This window comes from Elephas maximus, chromosome 10, assembly GCF_024166365.1.
Source record: "Elephas maximus indicus isolate mEleMax1 chromosome 10, mEleMax1 primary haplotype, whole genome shotgun sequence".
Classification (NCBI taxonomy): domain Eukaryota; kingdom Metazoa; phylum Chordata; class Mammalia; order Proboscidea; family Elephantidae; genus Elephas; species Elephas maximus.
Window position 1 is genome coordinate 31,155,325 of NC_064828.1, and position 20,841 is coordinate 31,176,165.

The 20,841-nt window shown below is 42.5% G+C and overlaps 2 protein-coding genes across 9 annotated transcripts in view; one reads left to right on the forward strand and one right to left on the reverse strand.

Annotated features, from left to right (window-relative positions):
- LOC126084014 (ribonuclease K6-like) overlaps positions 1 to 9,115 on the forward strand; it is a 152,685-nt gene extending 143,570 nt beyond the window's left edge. For 3 of the 4 annotated variants that reach the window (XM_049898153.1, XM_049898154.1, XM_049898152.1), the window contains exons 2-3: positions 8,180 to 8,277; positions 8,655 to 9,115. In XM_049898153.1, coding sequence (XP_049754110.1) covers positions 8,660 to 9,115 — 456 coding nt within the window. In that variant the 5' untranslated portion in view covers positions 8,180 to 8,277; positions 8,655 to 8,659. Of the gene's footprint in view, positions 1 to 7,911; positions 7,982 to 8,179; positions 8,278 to 8,654 lie in introns of those variants that run through there. The other variant, XM_049898151.1, reaches the window with a different exon arrangement.
- Positions 1 to 20,841, reverse strand: part of LOC126084010 (ribonuclease pancreatic-like) — a 159,058-nt gene that overhangs the window by 119,822 nt on the left and 18,395 nt on the right. The window lies entirely within an intron of this gene.

Sequence of the window (20,841 nt, forward strand, 5' to 3'; positions counted from 1 at the left end):
AATGACCAGGGACAGGATTTCACAAAGGAGAAAGTGCCTACCCCTGTTTCTGTGCCTGACATAGATGCATCTCATTAGATTCTTTCAGGTCTCTGAGGGAACGATGATTAGGCCCATTTGAGGGCACTGATGCTCAGAGATTTGAGACTCAGGTTAGAGTTTCACTAGAGCTAGGTACACTTCACATAGTAGCACAGAGGGGCTGGTCTAAGGGAAGGCTTTTTGAAACAACTTTACAGCTCACACTTTTGCTAGAGCAGCTCCTGTGAGGGCAGTTTCAGTCTTGGCACTTGATTGGTCAGAGTGATATTTCAAAACTACAGTCTTTCATGAAAGCATTCTCAATAGATACCTCAGAGAAGCCAAGATCATTTATAACAATGATAATCAGGGAAAATGGAACCTGAGAAAGGATAGGAGTAGTTAGAAGTGATAATGTGTTTCCTTATCCTTAGGCTTTGGGGAAGTGATAGAAGGAAGTTGAGAGTGGCTAACCACAATTATGCAGAGTAGTGTAATTGCAACCTGGGATGTGATTGCAGGGAGCCGAAATCTTCCCACCCAGAAAATATCTCCCAAACATTTACTCATCTTCTATTTCCCTTGGAAACCCCGGTGGCAAGTGGTTAAGTGCTATAGTTGCTAACCAACGGATTAGCAGTTCGAATACCCCAGGGTCTCCTTAGAAACTCTACAAAGCAGTTCTACTCTGTCCTATAGGCTCACTAGGGGTCCCAATCGACCTGAAGGCAGAGGGTTTGGTGGGCTATTTCCCTTAAAAAGTGACAAACATTTGCACTTCAAAACCACAAAGCTTAAGATGCCATTCTCTTTTGGACACACACTCTCCTGGGAGTTGATCTGGGGGGTAAAAATGAGCTAGCTGGAGGGCAAATGATCAGGTGGAAGAGAGGACAGGCAGGAAATGTTTGCAAATCTCAAAATCAACATCTGTTTTTTACAATGTTGAGCTTGGCTGACTCAGACTACAGCCTGCTTTCAGTTCTCAAAGACTTGATTTTCTAATGAGACTTTGCATGTTCTAGGCTGGGAACCAAATAGTGGAATTGGGCCCAAGGGTCTGTCTTGGCAGGGAAAGGGATTTTAAGGTGGAGCTGGGCTCTCAGGGCAGTGTCTAGATACTGCTTTCCTCTCTCTTCCGTGTGCACCTGCAGGTGGCCCTAGCTACTGAGATGGCATCTTTTGTAAACATCCTGGGCCCTGTCTTGCTCCTACTATTCCTTCTGTGGGGGCAGCTCATGCATGGTCAGAACCTCTCCCGGAAGCAGTTCATGAAACAGCACCACCTGAGACCAAGCCTGGAATTCAACCAGTACAAATGTGATGTCCTCATGAGGGAAACAGAAGGTCTGAAAGAGAAGAACTCTCACATCTTCCTCTACACTGCATGGCAACAAATTGAGAACATTTGTTTTAAGACCTGGAGAGAGCGGTACAGAAATGTGTATGTGTGGGCCCAGCAACCCTTCAAAATACTCAGTTGTAAAAGGAAGAATTTCAATTATAGCTACAGAGTGAAAAGGAGCTACAGCCACGTTGAATTCCATTGTAGCATGAAAGGGTATGTCGATAGCATAGAGGACATGTGAGTGCTAGAATTTATTGATACCTAGAAAGTCTACCCACCTCCCTGGGTTTTAGTAAATGGATCTGTGCCCAAGTGGTGGGCCCTGCCTACACCAGTAGCCCTTGCCACTCTCCACTTTGTGATTTACATACCAACATTTTCAAACTACTTAGAGTTATGCATCACACTGTTCTTTACACCATAAATTTCCCTAAGCGGTTTCTCTGCCTGAAATACCCTTCTGTCCTCATTGGCCTGATTTAGTCCTACATTTTTTTCAACATTCAACTCATATGGCAACGCTTCTTGACTAGCCCAGGACTTTTTTAATAATGATTCTACTTATGCCCACCCAAGTCACATATTTTTCCCTTCCTTGTAAAAAACTTTATTATCCCAATATGTGTGACATTTGTATGTGATATGTGCACAGTATGTGTTGTGCTATCGGTATAGGTGCTATGGGTGTGATATAGATTTTGCTTGGATGTGATTTGTGCTCTGTGTAGCTTTAAGGTGTGTTATATGCGTGTGCTACTGCGTGTGATATGTTTTATGTTTATAATGAGTGTGTGAATGTTTATGTGCTAAGCTGGGCGCAACTTGTGACCAGGTATTCTGCTAGGCTTCGGTTGTGGGGACATGCTGAGTTCCATTTAGATTGAGGGTGGGAGCGGGCAGAGCTGACTGAGTGAGCAATATGTAGCTTACTTAGTTCCTGTTTCATAGTAGGTGCTTATTCAGAATTGGTTTTCTTCTTTTCCCATCCTTTGGCTTGATACTTTATTCTCGGCTTTTGAAAAATCAAACATGACAAGTGTCCACCCATCATCTGTTCTCTCTGGTTTAAGAGGGTAGGAATTTCTAATATCAAAAACAGTAGGCTGTTATTCTGTGAAGAAGCTATAAACTTCCAGAGTCAAAAAGAGCCCTTTTTCCATCAGCCACAGAAGGGCAGAGCTCCCTACTGAACTGTTTCATTAAAACCTCTCTAAGTAGCTACATGCATTTTAGATGATTTAAGGCATTATGTTTCCTGGGGGTGAAAACAAAAAGTAGAAGACAAGAACACAAATGAATTCATCTGGTAACGTCTATTTTCACTTGGGACGGCAACAACGTAGGGTGGGAGTACTTTACAATTCAACACTCCTCAAGAATGGGGCTTCAAGTTGTTAATATTGTTGGAGGGAAGAGGAACTAAATAGAAGGAAAGGCCCTGAAGGCAAGTAGGTAGAGAGCTGGAGAATTTTGTTTGGTAAGTGGTTGGATTCCTTTCCTTGGGTTACCATAACAAAGTACCACAAACTGGGTTCTTGAAAACAGCAGAAATGTATTCTTTCACAGTGTTGGAGGCTAGAAGTCTGAAAGCAAGGTGCCTGCAAGGACTTGATCTCTCTAGAGGCTCTAGAGGAAGAATCCTTTCTTGCCTCTTTAGCTTCTAGTGGTCCCAGGCATTCCTTGGCTCCTGTCTTCTGCTTTCACATGGCTGTCCTCCCTGTGTGTCACTCCTCCTCTCTCCTTTTTATAAGGACACCAGGCATATTGGATTGAGGCTCGCCCTACTCTACTACGATTGCATGTTAGCTAATTGCCTCTGCAAGGACTATTTCCAAGTAAGGTTACATTCACAGGTACCAGGGCTTAGGACTTGAACATATCTTTTTAGGGACAAAAATTAACCCATAACAACAGGCAGAGAGAAGGATCAAGAGAGTAGAGAGTTAAGAGAAACACTTGCTTCTTATAATTTTGCCTAGGGCAGGTAGGGGGCGGGAAAATGTTAACCATTGAAATTCCTTGTGTTCTTCAGCCTCCTGCAATGTTGAATGATGCTAGCCTTGAAATAATTACAAACAGGACTAAAATATTAACACTTTCATTTAGGTGGTGGCACATCTTTATAGAACTCTGGCCAGTGAGCCTAGGTTGGGCCATCATATTCCAAGGGCAGATCCTCAGCTTTGAGATTTCTTAGAGCACCTGGGGATAACCAGAAGTCATCTATAACCAACCAAACTCACGAGAGATTGATGAGAAACCAGTAATTTTCCATCAATTATCGATTTACATGTAGGGAATACTGGTTGTTTTTCTCACTTGGAAAATATGGCTTCAAAATGTAGGTTTGTACAAATATTCATTTTGAAAACTTTTTAACAGTTGTTTTTAAGGGTTAGCAGATGGCTCAAAACAGCATAGGAGGTTGTACGTACTTCAAAAACAATCCATACTTTGCCTCGACCTTCCCAGAATCCACTTCCACTTAGTCAGATACCTATTTGTTTCACTTGAGGAACCATCTTTCTTTCCTCTTTTGTGTGCAGTATTGGGGGGTCTGCCGTCAAGGTTCTCCGTCTGGTCTACTGAGCCAAGCGGTGGTCAAGAAACCTAAGAGGAGCTAACTAGACTTTCTCCTGGGAGTCTGAATCCCAAGCAGTGATGCAAGGATAAACAATAAAACAAGCAACAAACCCAACAATAACAGTTCAAGCTGATTCATGCCCATGAGGTCCTGCTCTTCAGCTCAAGTGCCCAAGCTTCTTGACTTTCACCTATTTCGAGAAACTGATTATTCGTCTTTATTTTTTCCTACAGCAATCTCTCCCACTTCCACTACCACTAAAATTTTTTCTCCTTAACTCAAACTAGCTTGTGTTGCTTGCAACCAACATGCCCTAATATATTTGCAGGATTTTTGATTCTCAGGATCAGCAGTGTGATCATGCCAAAAAATGACACCATCCAATTTTTGAGATCTGCTATCCACACTAGGTCCCTATCCTATATGAAACATCAAACTTCTTTAACCAGTTGCTGTCAAGTTGTCCCCAAATCATGGCAACCCCATGCATAATGGAATGAACCCTGCCTGGTCCTGTGCCATCCCCATAATCAGTTGCTCATCAGACAGTTGTGAGTCATAGGGTTTTCACTGAATAATTTTCGGAAGTAGATCACCAGGCCTTTCTTCCTACTCCATCTCCTGGAAGCTCCACTAAGCCTGTTCACCATGACAATGGAATATTAGCCATAGACATACATGAAACCCTGATACATATTACAACATGGATAAACCTTTAAAACATTATGCTGAGTGAAATAATTCAGTCAGAAAGGGGCAAATACAGTATGATCCCACGTCTATGAAATACCTAGAATAGACAAGTGTATAGAGACTCAGAGCTCTGGTGGCACAGTAGTTAAGAGCTATGGCTGCTAACCAGAAGGTGGGCAGTTTGAATCTACCAGCAGCTCCTTGAAAACCCTATGGGGCAGTTCTGCTCTATCCTCTAGGGTCACTATGAGTTGGAACTGACTCAACTGCAATGGATTTGGGGTTTTTTTTTTTGTAAAGAGACTTAAGTTTATTAATGGTTTCCAGGGGTGAGCAGGAGGAAGGGGAAAGGAGGACTTATCGCTTAGGAGATACTGAGCTTTTGTTAAGGGTGATGAAAACATTTGGAAACAGATAATGGTAATGGTTGAAGAACATGGTAAGCATCATTAATGTCACTGAATTGTACACGTAAAGAATGTTGAAACGACAAATGTTTTGTTACGTATACATTTACTGCAATTTTAAAAAAAAAAAAGGATGCATACCTCTACAAAAAAAATAAAACCTCTACAGAGTCTGTTAATCCCCAGTGGTCTGCTAGACAACTCCCAGCACTCCAAATGAAAGGACACCTGGTAATTACTTTTCCCCATTTACAAGTCTTGGATAATCCTTCCCTTCCGAAAATGGATATATACGTCAATTGGCATTACAAAGTTTATGAAGAAAATGTTCTGCATCCCACTTTGGTCATTAAAATCTGGGGTCTTAAAAGGTGGCGAGTGGCCATCTAAGAGGCATGAATTGGTCCCAACCCACTTGGAGCAAAGGAGAATGAAGAACACCAAAGACACAAGCAAAATCTTAGCCCAAGAGATAAAAGGGTCACAGAAACCAGAGACTCCATCGGCCTGACACCAAAAGAACAATCTGCTGCCCAGCTACCACCAGTGACTGCCCCGACAGGGAACACAACAGAGAGTCCCTGACTGAGCAGGAAAAAAGTGTGGAGCAGAACTCAAATTTACATAAAAAGACCAGACTTGGTGGTCTGGCTGAGACTGTAAGAACCCTAGAAGATGGATGCTCTGTCAACCCAGAACTAAAACCATTCCCGAAGCCCACTCTTCAGACAAAGATTAGGCAGGATTATAAAACATAAAATAATACTCGTAAAGAATGTGCTTCTTAGTTCAAGCAGATACACGAGAACAAATGGGCAGCTCCGGTCCGGAGGCAGGATGAGAAGGCATGAAGGGAGAGGAACTGGTTGGGTGACACAGGAATCCCAGAGTAGAAAGGGAGAGAAACCTGGAGATTGCAACTAGTGTCACATAACAGTATGTGTATAAATTTTTGTATGAGAAATTACCTTGAGCTATAAACTTTCACCTAAAGCACACGTACAAACACACACACACACACACACACACACACACACAAGGATATCATATACCTAAAGTGACCAGTGGGGCCCTTTGGAGTATCAGTGCTTCAGCTCTGCAGAAACTAAAACTCACAAAGAAACTTGTAGTTCATCACATAGTGCCAGCCTCTGAGTCAATGTTCTGGCCACTCACTGGCCAGCTGCTGGACACAGAGAAGATCAGCAGCCCTGAAAAGGTCGTTATGATAGGCAGTCATCAAACATATAACCCAGTGCCGTCATAGAAAGGTCTAGGAAAAGGTGTAGATCAAAAAGTAGGACTTAGGCCTAATCTCTTAACAGGGTTTGGAGGGGAAGCAGTGTGTCTGAACAGATGCCCTGTAAGACACACATCCCAGATGCCCTTAACTTGCTTCAGTGCTGTAGTGCTAGAACAAGGACCAAGTCAACCAACAGAGTCCATTCCCTACTCAGGAGATTCTAAGTTGGGGATAATTTAAGAGAGAGATGAGAGATAGGCTCCCTTGTTCATGCCCTCCTCCATCTGCCCTACTCCTAACTTAGGGAAGCAAAGCAGGAATCCACCTACCTGAATCAGGACAAAGTGGAGACTTTATCCCAAGTATCAGGTAGAAGCCCACCCTTGGAAACTAAGGTGTCTAGTGAGAGTCAGTGTCAGCCAAGAACAATGGTTCTCAACTACAGAATCACGTGTTGAGCTTATTAAACAGAGACATACAAAGACCTCACTCCCCAAGATTCTGATTCAGTAGGTCTGGGAGGCATCCTGACATTTTCAAAGTTCCATAGGCAATTTCTGATGTGAGGCCAGGGTTGAGGATCCCAACATAGGTGCATGGTAAACTTGATAATGTTTTTTTGTTGTAGTGGACTGGAGGTAGTATCAAGTTGTGGAACTGCAGAGAGGAAGGACTGACCTACTATATCTGGCCAGGCTAAGAACCATCAGCTTTTATCCTGTATATAATTGGAGCCATTAAAACTATTTGGGAAAGATGCCCTAGTTCCCAAGACAATGCTTCTACCTGATACCTTGGATAAAGTCTCCACTTTGTCCCATGTTCATATTTATGCTCAGGGAAGACTAGTCTTGAAGTAATATGTAAAATGGATTGGAAGCAAAAAGGCTGGAGTTAGGGAGCCCACATAGGAGACTTTTACGTGAGCTCTCATGAGGTACCTCCAGTAATAATAAAAAAAAAAAAATGGTTGTCGTCGAGTTGATTCCAACTCATAGCGACTCTATAGGACAGAATAAAACTACCCCATAGGGTTTCCATAGAGTGGGTGGGGATTAGAACTGCTGACCTTTTTGTTAGCAGCCAAGCACCTAACCACTGACCTACCAGGGCCCCCTCATGAGGTGATGAGTTTCTAAATACAAGGATAAGCAGTACTAATGGAAAGTTAGGAATAGGTTCAAGAGTCACATACCTTAAATTTGCTCTTCTTCTTCATGTTTCTTGGTCTTTTCACTTATAGTCTCTTCTTTTTAGAGTGTACTTATGACCCTCTTCACCTAGCTAGCTTCTGATTCCTCAAAACTCAGTTCACATGTTGTGTGCCCTCTGATAAGCATTCCCCTCTACCTCCTCACCTGGGATTTCCTCTATCATGACTCTACCTTCTATCTATATTTATTCGTGTACATTGTAATTGTCTACTTACCTGTCTCATTAGATCTTGAATGCCTAAATCTGAGTAGGCCAGTACCAGACCCAATAAATGTATGCATAAATGAATAACTCGTTCAAGTCTGTTGTTGAACTCCCAACATTGCCAAAGAGGTGGTAGTTATTACATAAGAGTTACATGGTATATTTTCTCCTAAGGAACTGAAATCATAGAGGTTTAAAAAACTGAAGCCTCATATTATGAAGAGTGCACTCAAATGACATCAGGAAATCATTTTTTCCTCAAAATTGTGATTTTTGGGTCACACGGTTTCTTAAAATGGGCTTATTCTTCTGATGTTACAGTAATGTTGATACCACTTAAGAAAGCAGTATTGAAACTCTGAAAGCCTTTTCTATGCTCTTTTGCACAAGAAGTTCCTCTGCCAAGCCCTGGGTTTCTCTTTCCTAAAGGTTAAAACCCTTCTTCCTCTGCCCCATTTGGGCAGCTCTGACAGGTCGCAGAGAAGAAAGACACACAAAGTCCTCTGAGCCTGAGACTAAGGACTGCCTCCATCCTCAGTAGGAGCCCCCACACCAAGACCTGGTGAGCGGAGAAGGCTCCAAGTTGGGGGGAGAAAGGCAAGGTGGGCACTCAAGGTCAAATAGATGAAATGTGAACACCTCAGAAGGTGAAGAGGGAAGGGACCAGGGTTTTGGCACAGGGGCCACTGAATATGTGAATACAGGACAAAGAGAAAAAGGGAGCCTGCCAATGAGAGAAAGTGTCTGTTTATGCCCTATTCCTCCTCACTGGGCTTCAGGTTCTTCACAGGATTGTGAGACTCAAGTGAGAAAGAAGATGGCTTAAAAAAAAAAAAATAGCCATAAAATCTTAAAGGCACGCCAAAATCTGAGTGGTTACAATTAAGCGTTTGCTCTTATTCCTTCTACTATAAATATTACTTCCCTCTCTCTACACAGAAAAGATGGCGCTAGATCTTCTGGGACACTTTCCTCACCTCCTATTGCTGCTGGGATTATGGGGGCCAATGCATCCGCTTTTTGCTGTGCCTCCGAATTTGACCGGGGCTCAATGGTTTCAAATCCAGCATTTACGGCCAAGTCCTCTACCATGCAATCGGGCAATGAGAGATGTCAACAATTATACCTACCATTGTAAGGGTCTAAATACCTTTCTGCATGATTCCTTCCACAATGTGGCTGCTGTCTGTAACTTGGCAAACATCACTTGCAGGAATAGATCCACCAACTGCCACCAGAGCCCAAACCCTGTTAACATGACCGTGTGCGGTCTCACTGCAGGAAGGTATTCTAATTGCAACTACAACAGTGCTGCAGCATACAAGTTTTTCATTGTTGCCTGTAATACCCCTCAGGCAGGAGGTCCTCCCTATCCTGTGCACTTAGATGGGGTCATTTAACTTTTCCTTATCACTTTTCCTCTCTCTTGGCACAGGTTCTCTTACAATCTCTTCTGCTTTTTGTGTTCTTCTCTCGCTTTCCCTTTTTCCCACAGAAGAAGAAGAAAGGTAATGGAAGAATTAGAGTGCCTAGGATACTAAACCAACGTTGGGACCAAGAGAAATAATTTCTTTCTGTTTTGGGTCTCTGTGTGTTTTAAAGGAAGGCAATGGGAAAGAGGGCAAAGAAGGGTCCAGTCCTCCAGATTTTTAACTTTGGGACTTTGCAAGCTTTGTTGCACTGTATTTACAGCAATAAAACCTCTTTCTGCTGCATTCTGTTGAGTGACAGTGTGTCTGAAATCTTTTCTTGCTGCTATTTTCTTATCTAGGGCTGCATTTGCCAATATTCAAAGAGGAACTATTTTGGTCCTAGGTACTTAGACAAACTTTGAATTTATTAGCTCCCTGGGGTCTCTATCACTTCCTCGCCCCTGCCTCTTCTGGGACTTTGGAGCAAGAAAGTCCTCCGTTCCCTCATCTCTGCTCACAGATTTACACATTTCCCTTGAAACCACTGTCTTTGTATGGAGGTGGCACTGATCCCTCATAGGGATCTGATGAAAATTTTCACACAGATTCTACCACTGGCAAGCAAGGGATCCCAGATCTTTTCTGTTTCTTTCTATATTTAATCAGGTATTATTTTAAATAGAAGGCATAAGTAGCACCAAGGGAACCCTGGTGGTGCAACGATTCAACACTCAGGAATAACCGAAAGGTTGGTGGTTCAAACTCACCCAGAGGATCTCAATACTATTCAGCGTTAAACTGTCTTGAGTTTACATTTTATAGAGTCAAAGTCTTGAAGTAAAGTCTGTGGGGAAGTGAAGGGAGGGGTCTGTGATAGCTTTTGGTTTGAACCAGTGTAGGAAAGTAGCAGAAGCCTCAGGGAAGGGGATCTTCAGATAACATACATTGGCCTCCAGAATAGATTTATGTACCATTTATGTAGTACCTGGAAATTTCCAGAAACTCTTGGAGAAGGCAACCTAATAAATGACTGTACTTCTGTTAGTCAGTTGCCCAAACGACTGTATTTGGACACTCAAGGGGCCTCGTGGGCTGAAGAAATCTGCTGAATCTGGGCTATAGAAATTTTTGTACAGTCAGAAATAGCAAGAAATATGAAATATTACTTAAAATTAGCTAGATACATTCTGAGGTGTGCATTCTATCTCATTTGTTTGTTATGACCTTAAGAATTGTAAGTATTTTGTCAAAATAGAAGGTTAAAAACAAAAATGCAAATATTAGTGCCATCTTTTGGCAAGGATTGCAGCAACAATATCTAATCCTTCTCCACCTTCCCACACCAACGCCCCCCAAACAATTTGAGTCATTTTTTGTCTCTGATCAGGGAGGAAGCAAGGATGGGCATAACTTTTGGACCATCCTTTATGCCCAAATCCTTAGAAGTGGAATAGACTGAGGTGGGAACTCCCCCAGCTCTCTTTTCCTGTTCTGCATGCAATTATCTATTGTGGAAAAAGCCAAGATGATCCACTAAGTCCGAAGTTCTTTAGATATATCCCTAAAAAAAAAAATCCCTAGATCAGCTTAAATCATCTGGCATCATTATAGATGATTCAAAAGTAGTCAAAGCTTAGAAATGGATTCAGAAAATGTTCCAGGGGTGCTCACCTGTAGATTCATAGTAGATTTACATGGGAATGGCAAAGTGAAATTTTACTGGAGGCCTAGAATCTTGGAGAGCAACAATTGTTTGAGCCTCCCCCACTCTCCACAACCCTTTTGGTGCAGAGAATGGTTTACAATAACCAACTGACCTAGAAAGATTTAAGATCTCTTTTGTATAACAAAACTTTAGAATAAGCTTTTCCTTTGTTATCTTCCCAACCTTCCTCTCTCCCTCAGTCTTCACCATCCAGGGCTTGATGCCTATCCCCACCCACTCCTTGCCCTGAGTCTCCCATGATTCACACAGTCTTATCATAAGAAAAGAAAGCATTCCAAACAAAATGGTCCTAATTATAATCTTAGTAAATCACTGACTCATTCCACTAACTGATCCCCCTTAACTTTCTTTTCAAAACGTCCAAGTTCTTTTTCCCAGTGTTACCCAAAGCTGGTCCTGCTCTGTGTGACTCCCCCATCAACAAAGACACACAGACTGTGAGGAGGAAGAGCATCAAAAGTGCATAGGCAAGGAGCAAGGCGGTGCATACCTCAGATCAAGCTCCAGGAGCAAAAGGAGGCAGAACCTGTTGTACCTTCTCTCACAAGGAAGTACATACAAACGTGGACACATAGGTTACCACAGTGTGCACACCATAAGACAATTGCATTTTTTTCTTTGGCATTTAGGCTAGTAACCTGGGACTGGCTTGAACCATACCCAGCACTTTGAGGACAATGGACAGGAAGGGGCAAATTCTGCTTGGCCTGAACAGCTCCCAGCTGAGCCACACCCACTGCCATCACCTAAGGTTTTGTTTGCTGATAGACAGGAGGAGCAGGGGAGCAGCTCCTGGCTGCCTTGGCTGTCACCAGCTGAGTAGGAGTTGGTTTTTCTCCCCACATCATACTGTAGTGCTACTTCTCTCCCTTTCCTTAGTTCTTTTCTCCCTGTACAATAATCCTTTTGAATAAAGTCGTCCTTGACTGTTTTAACATTGGCGGTGCAATTTTTCTTTGACAGGAGTTTTGAGAAAACGCCAGTGCTTCAATGCCGTCTGTTATAGATTGAACTGTGGTTAATTTGATGTTATAAAAAGAGCAGATTAGACACAGAAATTCATACACACAGAGGCGGGGAGAGACAGAAGCCATGTAAGGATTGTCTGCAAGTCACAGAACCAGAGAAGACCCAAGACCACCTACAAGGAAGGAATCAACACAGCTCAGACTCTGATTTGAACTTTTAGGCTCCACAGCTGTGAGAAAAGATATTTTTCTTTAAAGCCATCTACCTGTGGTATTTGTGTTATATCAACACAAGCAAACTAAGACATATAAGGCAACTGGCATTCCTGGGGAGCTTTTATTACTGGAATAAGGATCTTGACTCTCACTGGTGAAGAGTGAGCAGGTAAGGCAAGCAGAATTTTCCACACCAGCAAAGCTTTATTGAAGAGGCTTGTAAGGGGAGAGGAGGAGGGCCTAAAGCAAAGCTTACCCCCAGCTCACAGAACAAAAGACTAGTCTGGGCTTTGAAAAGTTCTTGGTGGGAAAAGATTCATGTTAATTCACGGACACGTTGTTGTTGTTGTTAGGTACCCTCCAGTAGGTTCTGACTCACAGCGACCCTATGCACAACAGAACGAAACACTGCCGGGTCCTGAGCCATCCTTACACTCCTTGTTATGCTTGAGCTCGTTGTTGCAGCCACTGTGTCAATCCACCTTGTTGAGGGTCTTCCTCTTTTCTGCTGACCCTGTACTCTACCAAGCATGATGTCCTTCTCCAGGGACTGATGCCTCCTGACAACATGTCCAAAGTATGTAAGACGCGGTCTCGCCATCGTTGCCTCTAAGGAGCATTCTGGCTGTACTTCCTCCGAGACAGATTTGTTCGTTCTTTTGGCAGTCCATGGTATATTCAATATTCCTCACCAACACCACAATTCAAAGGCATCAACTCTTCTTCGGTCTTCCTTATTCATTGTCCAGCTTTCACATGCATATGATGTGATCGAAAATACCATGACTTGGGTCAGGCACACCTTAGTCTTCAGGGTGACATCTTTGCTCTTCAACACTTTGAAGAGGTCTTTTGCAGCAGATTTACCCAATGCAACGCACCTTTGATTTCTTGACTGCTGATTCCACGGCTGTTGATTGTGGATCCAAGTAAAATGAAATCCTTGACAACTTCCATCTTTTCTCTGTTTGTTATGATGTTGCTCATTGGTCCAGTTGTGAGGATTTTTGTTTTCTTTATGTTGAGGGGCAGTCCATACTGAAGACTGTGGTCTCTGATCTTCATTAGTAAGTGCTTCAAGTCCTCTTCACTTTCAGCAAGCAAGGTTGTGTCATCTGCATAACGCAGGCTGTTAATGAGTCTTCCTCCAATCCTGATGCCCCGTTATTCTTCATATAGTCCAGCTTCTCATATTATTTGTTCAGCATAGAGACTAAATAGGTATGGTGAAATAATACAACCCTGATGCACACCTTTCCTAACTTTAAACCAATCAGCATCCCCTTGTTCTGTTCAAACAACTGCCTCTTGATCTATGTAAAGGTTCCTCATGAGCACAATTAAGTGTTCTGGAATTCCCATTCTTTGCAATGTTATCCGTAGTTTGTTATGATCCACACAGTCGAACGCCTTTGCATAGTCAATAAAACACAGGTAAACATCCTTCTGGTATTCTCTGTTTTCAGCCAGGATTCATCTGACATGAGCAATGATATCCCTGATTCCACGTCCTCTTCTGATATTGGTCTGAATTTCTGGCAGTTCCCTGTTGATATACTGTTGCAGCAGATTTTGAATGATCTTCACAAAATTTTCCTTGCATGTGATATTAATGATATTGTTCTGTAATTTCCACATTCAGTTGGATCACTTTTCTTGGAAATAGGTATAAATATGGATCTCTTCCAGTCAATTGGCCAGGAAGGTGTCTTCCATATTTCTCGGCATAGATGAGTGAGCACCTTCAGTGCTGTGTCTGTTTGTTGAAACATCTCCATTGATATTCCATCAATTCCTGGAGCCTTGTTTTTCACCAATGCCTTCAGAGCAGCTTGGACTTCTTCCTTTGGTACTATCGGTTCCTGATCATATGCCACCTCTTGAAATGGTTGAATATCAACTCATTCTTTTGGTATAATGACTCTGTGTATTCCTTCCATCTTCTTTTGATGCTTCCTGCAGCGTTAAATACTTTCCCTGTGGAATTCTTCACTATTGCAATTCTAGGCTTGAATTTTTTCTTCAGTTCTTTCAGCTTGAGAAATGCCGAGCGTGTTCTTCCCTTTTGGTTTTCCATCTCCAGCTCTTTGCACATATTATTATAATACTTTACTTTGTCTTCTCGAGATGCCCTTTGAAATCTTCAGTTCTTTTACTTCATCAATTCTTCCTATTGCTTTAGCTGCTCGACATTCGTGAGCAAGTTTCAGAATCTCTTCTGACATCCATCTCGGTCTTTTCTTTCTTTCCTGTCTATTCAGTGACCTCTTGCTTTCTTCATGGATGATGTCTTTGATGTCATTCCACAACTCTTCTGGTCTTCGGTCACTAGTGTTCAATGCGACAAATCTGTTCTTGAGATGGTCTCTAAATTCATGTGGGATATACTCAAGGTCATATTTTGGCTCTTGTGGACTTGCTCTGATTTACTTCAGTTTCAGCTTGAACTTGAATATGAGCAATTGATGGTCTGTCCCACAGTCATCTCCTGGCCTTATTCTGACTGATGATATTGAGCTTTTCCATCGTCTCTTTCCACAGATGTAGTCCATTTGATTTCTGTGAGTTCCACCTGGTGAGGTCCATGTGTATAGTCGCTGTTTATGTTGGTGAAAGAAGGTGTTTGCAACGAAGAAGTCGTTGCTCTTGCAAAATTCTATCATTCGATCTCGGTATTGTTTTATCACCAAGGTCATATTTTCCAGGCATCTGTCAGTTTGTGGTGCTGTGTGGGCTTGTTTGTTCTGTGATGCTGGAAGCTATGCCACCGGTATTCAGACACCAGCAGGGTCACCTATGGAGGACAGGTTTCAGCTGAGCTTCCAGACTAAGACAGATTAGGAAGAAGGACTCAGCATTGTACCTCTGAAAAGCATTAGCCAGTGAAAACCTTATGAATAGTAGCGCGACATTGTCTCATATAGTGCTCGAAGATGAGCCCCCCAGTATGGAAGACACTCAAAGGATGACTGGGGAAGAGCTGCCTCCTCAAAGTAGAGTTGACCTTAATAATGTGGATGGAGTAAAGCTTTCGGGACCTTCATTTGCTGATGTGGCACAACTCAAAATGACAAGAAACAGCTGCAAACATCCATTAATAATCGGAACCTGGAATGTACAAAGTACGAATCGAGGGAAATTGATTATTGTCAAAAATGAAATAGAACACATAAACATCAATATCCTAGGCATCAATGGGCTGAAAGGGACTGATATTGGCCATTTTGAATTGGACAATCATAGAGTCTACTATGCTGGGTATGACAACTCGAAGAGGAATAGTGTTGCAATCATCATCAAAAAGAAGGTTCGAAGACCTATCCTGAAGTACAATGCTGTCAGTGATAGGATAATATCCATACGCCTTCGGGGAAGACCAGTTAATATGACTATTATTCAAATTTACGCACCAACCACTAGGGCCAAAGATGAAGAAATAGAAGATTTTTATCAGCTGCTGCAGTCTGAAATTGGTCGAACATGCAGTCAAGATGCATTGATAATTACTGGTGATTGGAATGCGAAAGTTGGAAAAAAGAAGAAGAATCAGTAGTTGGAAAATCACAGACATAGGCGGACATATATTAACTACGGTGCCCATGCAGCAGCTTTCCAAGATGAATCGTGTCCCCGGAGGCATCTGGGATTTGTAGCAGGACTTATTCTGGGGTGTTGTACCTTCCCAGTCTCCTGGCTACTGCTGCAGCCCCTCACTGCCCCGTAGAAGGTCACACAGTGGTCAGAGGTCACAGGTCACAGGTGGATGTTCTGCACATGTCCCTACAGATGCTTCTGAAAGACAACTTTGAAGAAGCTTGTGGGCTATTTTCTGACACCCTGCCCCATTGTTCTGGGGAATGGCTTTGTTCCTGTGCCCGGGCCCATCTCCTGTACTTTGTTTGCAGATGTGGGGGGCCCTCTGTTCCCTGTCTTACTTTAGATATCATAGTGTCATTTCAGTTCCCTGGGACTGGGTCCAGTTTTCAGGAGGGTTGGCCCTGGTTGGAGATGTCATAGTTCCCAGAGAAAATAGGCTCAGTAGCAATTTAATACCTTTTCTCTACCCCCACAGTGTGGAAACAGAATTTGGGTATGACATGGAACTCTCAAGAAACAGAAGAAAGTTTATGTTCAGATAAGAGGATGTAGGGTGTGATGGGTAACGTTGTAAGCCAACTTGGCTGGGCCATGAATCTCAGTGGTTTGGCAGTTCTGATATAGTTTGTTATTCTTGTAATGACGTAATCACTTCCATGATGATACCTGGTATAATGTGATCACCTTTGTGATGGGATGTGCTGTGAGTAGGCAATCAGTTGAAAGGGAGTTTCCTTGGAGTGTGGCCTGCATCCAATTTAGGTGGGTTTTCTGGGAAGGCTCACGCGCTTTTGCTGACTCTGGATCCTGCAGCTGACTCCTGTTCTTATGACCTCTGGTTCTTGGAACTTGAGCTAGCAACTTACCTGCTGATTTTGGGATTTGTTAGCCTTTGATGCCTAAAAGTCAGAGGCCTGTTGTCTGACCTGCAGATCTTGCCCCTGCAGCTACGTGAATCAGGAGAAGCTTCTGGCCCGACCCACAGACTTGGGACTTTCTAGCCCCTACAAGCTCCTGAGCCGTTCCCTTAATATAAATCTCTCTTCCTCTCTCTGTCCCTATGTATATATACATATATATAGACACTTCACTGGTTTTTCTTTTCTAGAGAAGCCAGCCTAAGACATAGGGCTGGTAGAACATTATATTACTCTTACAGCTTTACTTATTGTCTTAGATTTATATTTGCTTAGTTCCTTCTGAAGAAAAAAATTATACAATCTGAAAACAATTCTATTGACTCTTTTAATACTGTGAATATTTTTTTTATTTAGCAATCATCTTTTTGTCAAGTTCTTTTTCAAAATCCAGCCTACCTAGGCAGTGTTAATTAAAATAGGGGAAGTCTTGTTTTTTCACATTTGAGGTAAGGTTACAAAGGAAACCCCCAGTGTGAGGATGGCAGTTGCGGGGCCAAAAAGCCTTCACTGGGAAGAAGAAGTAGGAGAATCTAAGGTTTAATTCAGGTAATAGATATTAATCAAATAATCACCTGGTTTGATGTATAATGACAAACTAGTTTAATGCTATCAATAAAGAGCATACAGAGTTATAAGACTAAAAAAAAAAAAGAAATTTGAGTAAGTTTATGGGATAAGGGATGATTTTACTGAGGAAATCATGCTGATTAATTGAGAAGTAAAGAATCAGCACTGTTGCAAGGTAATTATTATCAGTTTATAGACAAATGTGATGGTTAATTTTATGCATCAACTTGGCTAGCCTATGGTTCAGGGTTGTTTGGTAAAACTTGAACCTGGTTGCTGTTCCAAAGTAATTACACCTGATTGTAATGACATATGATTAAATGAGTTGGCCTCACATAAAACAGATTATCTTCCGTATGTGAACGGCATGACAATAACAATCAAACAGTTGAAGACCTTAAAAGCAAAAAGGATTTTTCTCTTGGGGGTATTCTGCCTCCAGACTAAAAATAGATGAACACTCTTATTATTCATTCTTCTTGTTGCCTGACCTTTGGATATTTGGACACAAGCCTGGAGAAGTCTCCAGCCTTTTGCCTGATCTATGGATCTTGGATTGCCAATTCCCTAGAATCTTGTGAGCCAATGCCTTGAAGTAAATATGTCTTCCCCCCCACCATGTGTGTGTGTATATGTATGTATATATATACAATAGATTGAATAAGAAAAAGAACAAAACAGCTGCCTTTGAGCTGATTCCAACTCCTAGTGACCCCGTAGGACAGAGTAGAGCTGCCCCACAGAGTTTTCATGGATCTCCTGGTGGATTCGAAAGGCTGACTTTTGGTTAGCAGCTGTAACACTTAACCACTAAGCGGGTTTCTGTGGGTTGAAAAGTGTCCCCCAAAATACATATACCTGTCGTTATAGCCCCATAATCCCATTTGGGAATGGGTTTTCTTTGTTATACTGATAAGGATGTATTATTGTAGATTGTATTTTAAGTCAATCTTTTTTGAGATATAAAATCAGATTAAGCAAGTAAGCAGAAATGGGGGACAATAGCTGCCATGTCACATGAAGATCGCCAATGAGCCAAGGAACAGAAGCTGTAAATGGGCAAGGATCTTCCCACAGAATTGTCAGAGAGAGAAAGCCCTCTCTTAAAGCCAGTGCCCTGAATTTAGACTTCTAGCCTCCTATGCTGTGGGAAAATAAATTTCTATTTGTTAAAGTCACCCACTTGTGGTATTTCTATTATAGCAGCACTAAATAACTAAGACAAAATTCGGTACTGGAGAGTGTGGTGCTACTCTAACAAATACCTAAAATGTGGACGTGGTTTTGGGATTGAGTAGTGGGTGGAGGCTGGAAGAGTTGTAAGGTGTCATTTAGTAAATCCTAGATCACCATGAAGAAAGTGTTAGTAGAAATAAGGATGTGAAAGACAATTCAGATGAGGGCTCAGAAAGAAATGACAGTTGTGATGAGAGTTTCTATCATCAACAGAGTGTTGCTAGACATGTGGATGTTAAATGTGCTCCTGGTGAGGCTTTAAAAGGAAATGAAGAAGACGTGATTGGACATTGGAAGGAAGATGGTGCTTTTCATGTAGTGGCAAAGAACTTGTCTGAATTATGTTCAAATATTTGGTGGAAAATAGAACTTGTAAGTGATCAACTCAGGTATTTGACTGAGGAGATTTCTAAGCAAAATCTTTAAAAGACAGCATGGTTTCTCCTTGATGCTTACAGTAAAATGTGGGAGGAAAGAAGGAGGAAAGAGATAGACTTAAAAATGAACTATGTAGCCCAATACAGGGGAGGTCAGCACAACAGGACTAAATCAAAACCAAAGAAGTTTCCTGAATAAACTGAATGCTTCAAAGGCCAGGTTGCAGGGGCAAGGGTCTGGGGACCATGGCTTCAGGGGACATCTAAGCCAATTGGCATAATAAAATTTATTAAGAAAACTTTCTGCGTCCACTTTGAAGAGTGGCGTCTGGGGTGTGAAATGCTAGCACGAAGCCATCTAAGATGCATCAATTGGTCTTGACCCACCTGGGTCAAAAGAGAATGAAGAATACCAAGGACACAAGGCAATCACGAGCCCAAGAGACAGAAAGGGCCACATGAACCAGCTACTACAACATCGTGAGACCAGAAGAACTAGATGGTGCCCTGCTATAACTAATGACTGCCCTGACAGGGAACACAAAAGAGCACCCCTGGGGGAACAGGAGAGCAGTGGGATGCAGATCCCAAATTCTCATAAGACAAGACTTAATGGTCTGACTGAGACTAGAATGCCCCTGTGGTCATGGCCCCCAGACCTTCTCTTGTCCCAGGACAGGAACAAGACAGCTCTTCAGACATGGATTGGACTGGACAATGGGTTGGAGAGGGTTGCTGGTGAGGAGTGAGCTTCTTGCAACAGGATAACACTTGAGGCTATGTTGGCATCTCCTGTCTGGAGGGGAGATGAGAGAGTGGAGGAGGTTAGAAGCTGGTGAAATGGACTCGAAAAGAGAGAGTGGAGGGAGAGAGCAGGCTGCCTCATTAGGGGGAGGGTAATTGGGAGTGTGTAGCAAGGTGTATATGGGTTTTTGTGTGAGAGACTGACTTGATTTCTAAACTTTCACTTAAAGCACAATAAAAATTATTTTTAAAAAAAATGAACTGTGCAGAATGAAATCAGAGCTGTACAAACTAAGGACATGTGCCCTAAAACTCTCACCAAGGACTCGGTGACTCAATTTTTGGTTAAAGAGATTAAGCCTGTGACCAATGGATCTAACCAGCTATCACACCAGAAAAATCATCAGCCTAGACTGAAGGAAACAGACAGGTCAAAAGGAAGGAAAGCTGTCTATGTCTTGGAATTCTACAGTCAGAAAACAGGTCAAAGAAGCTATATCTGTTTCCCTCCAAGAAAAGTAAAGAACTATCCCAGGAACAGCCTGGAGATCAACAGAAATGTTGGAAGGAACACTGGAAGCAGGGCTGACTAGGTTTTAAAGGGAAAACCACAGCCTCCTAGGTCTGAAAGGATGGAGCCTCCTGGATTTCAAAGGCGGGGAGTCACAGCCTCCCATGTTTCAAAAAGTCAAATCTCCACCAGCTCGGTTCCAGAATGTGTGGCTACCATTCAGGTGAGCCAAGAGGATGGGACTGTCACCCAAAGCTGAGGGGGTGGGGCTGCCATGCCCAAAGGCCAAGATAATGGGTTCACCACCCAAAGCTGAGGGTGTAGAGTCGACAGTCAAATGCACTAGAAGAACTGGGCCACCCAAAGCCAAGAGGGTGAGGTTTCCATGCAGTGGGCCTGGAAGGTAAGGCCTTCCCCCAGGGCCGAAGGGCCTAAGCCCAGAATCCCAAGAGCAAGGCCAACACCCAGAGTCTGGAGGGCAGAATCATTGCCTAGATGGTCACAGAGAATAGATGATTTTCAAGACTCGAGAGCTAAGGTAATTTGTTCTGCTGGGTTTTAGACTTGCTTGGTGCCTGTTAGTTGTTCTTTTCCTCCAATTTCTCCATATTGTAATGGAACTGTCTAAAAAAATGTGTTTTTTCCACCATTGTAATTTGGAAGCAGATAACTTTTAGATTTCACAGGTTCACAGATGAAGAGGAATTTTGCCCCAGGGTGTAATAAGCAGAAAGTCTCACCCATATTTGATTTAGATGTTTCAGAAGATGAAATTTTGGACTTGGAGTTGATTTAAGACTTCTGGGATTTTATGATAGGGTAAAGGTGTTTTGTGTGTGGGAAGGACATAAA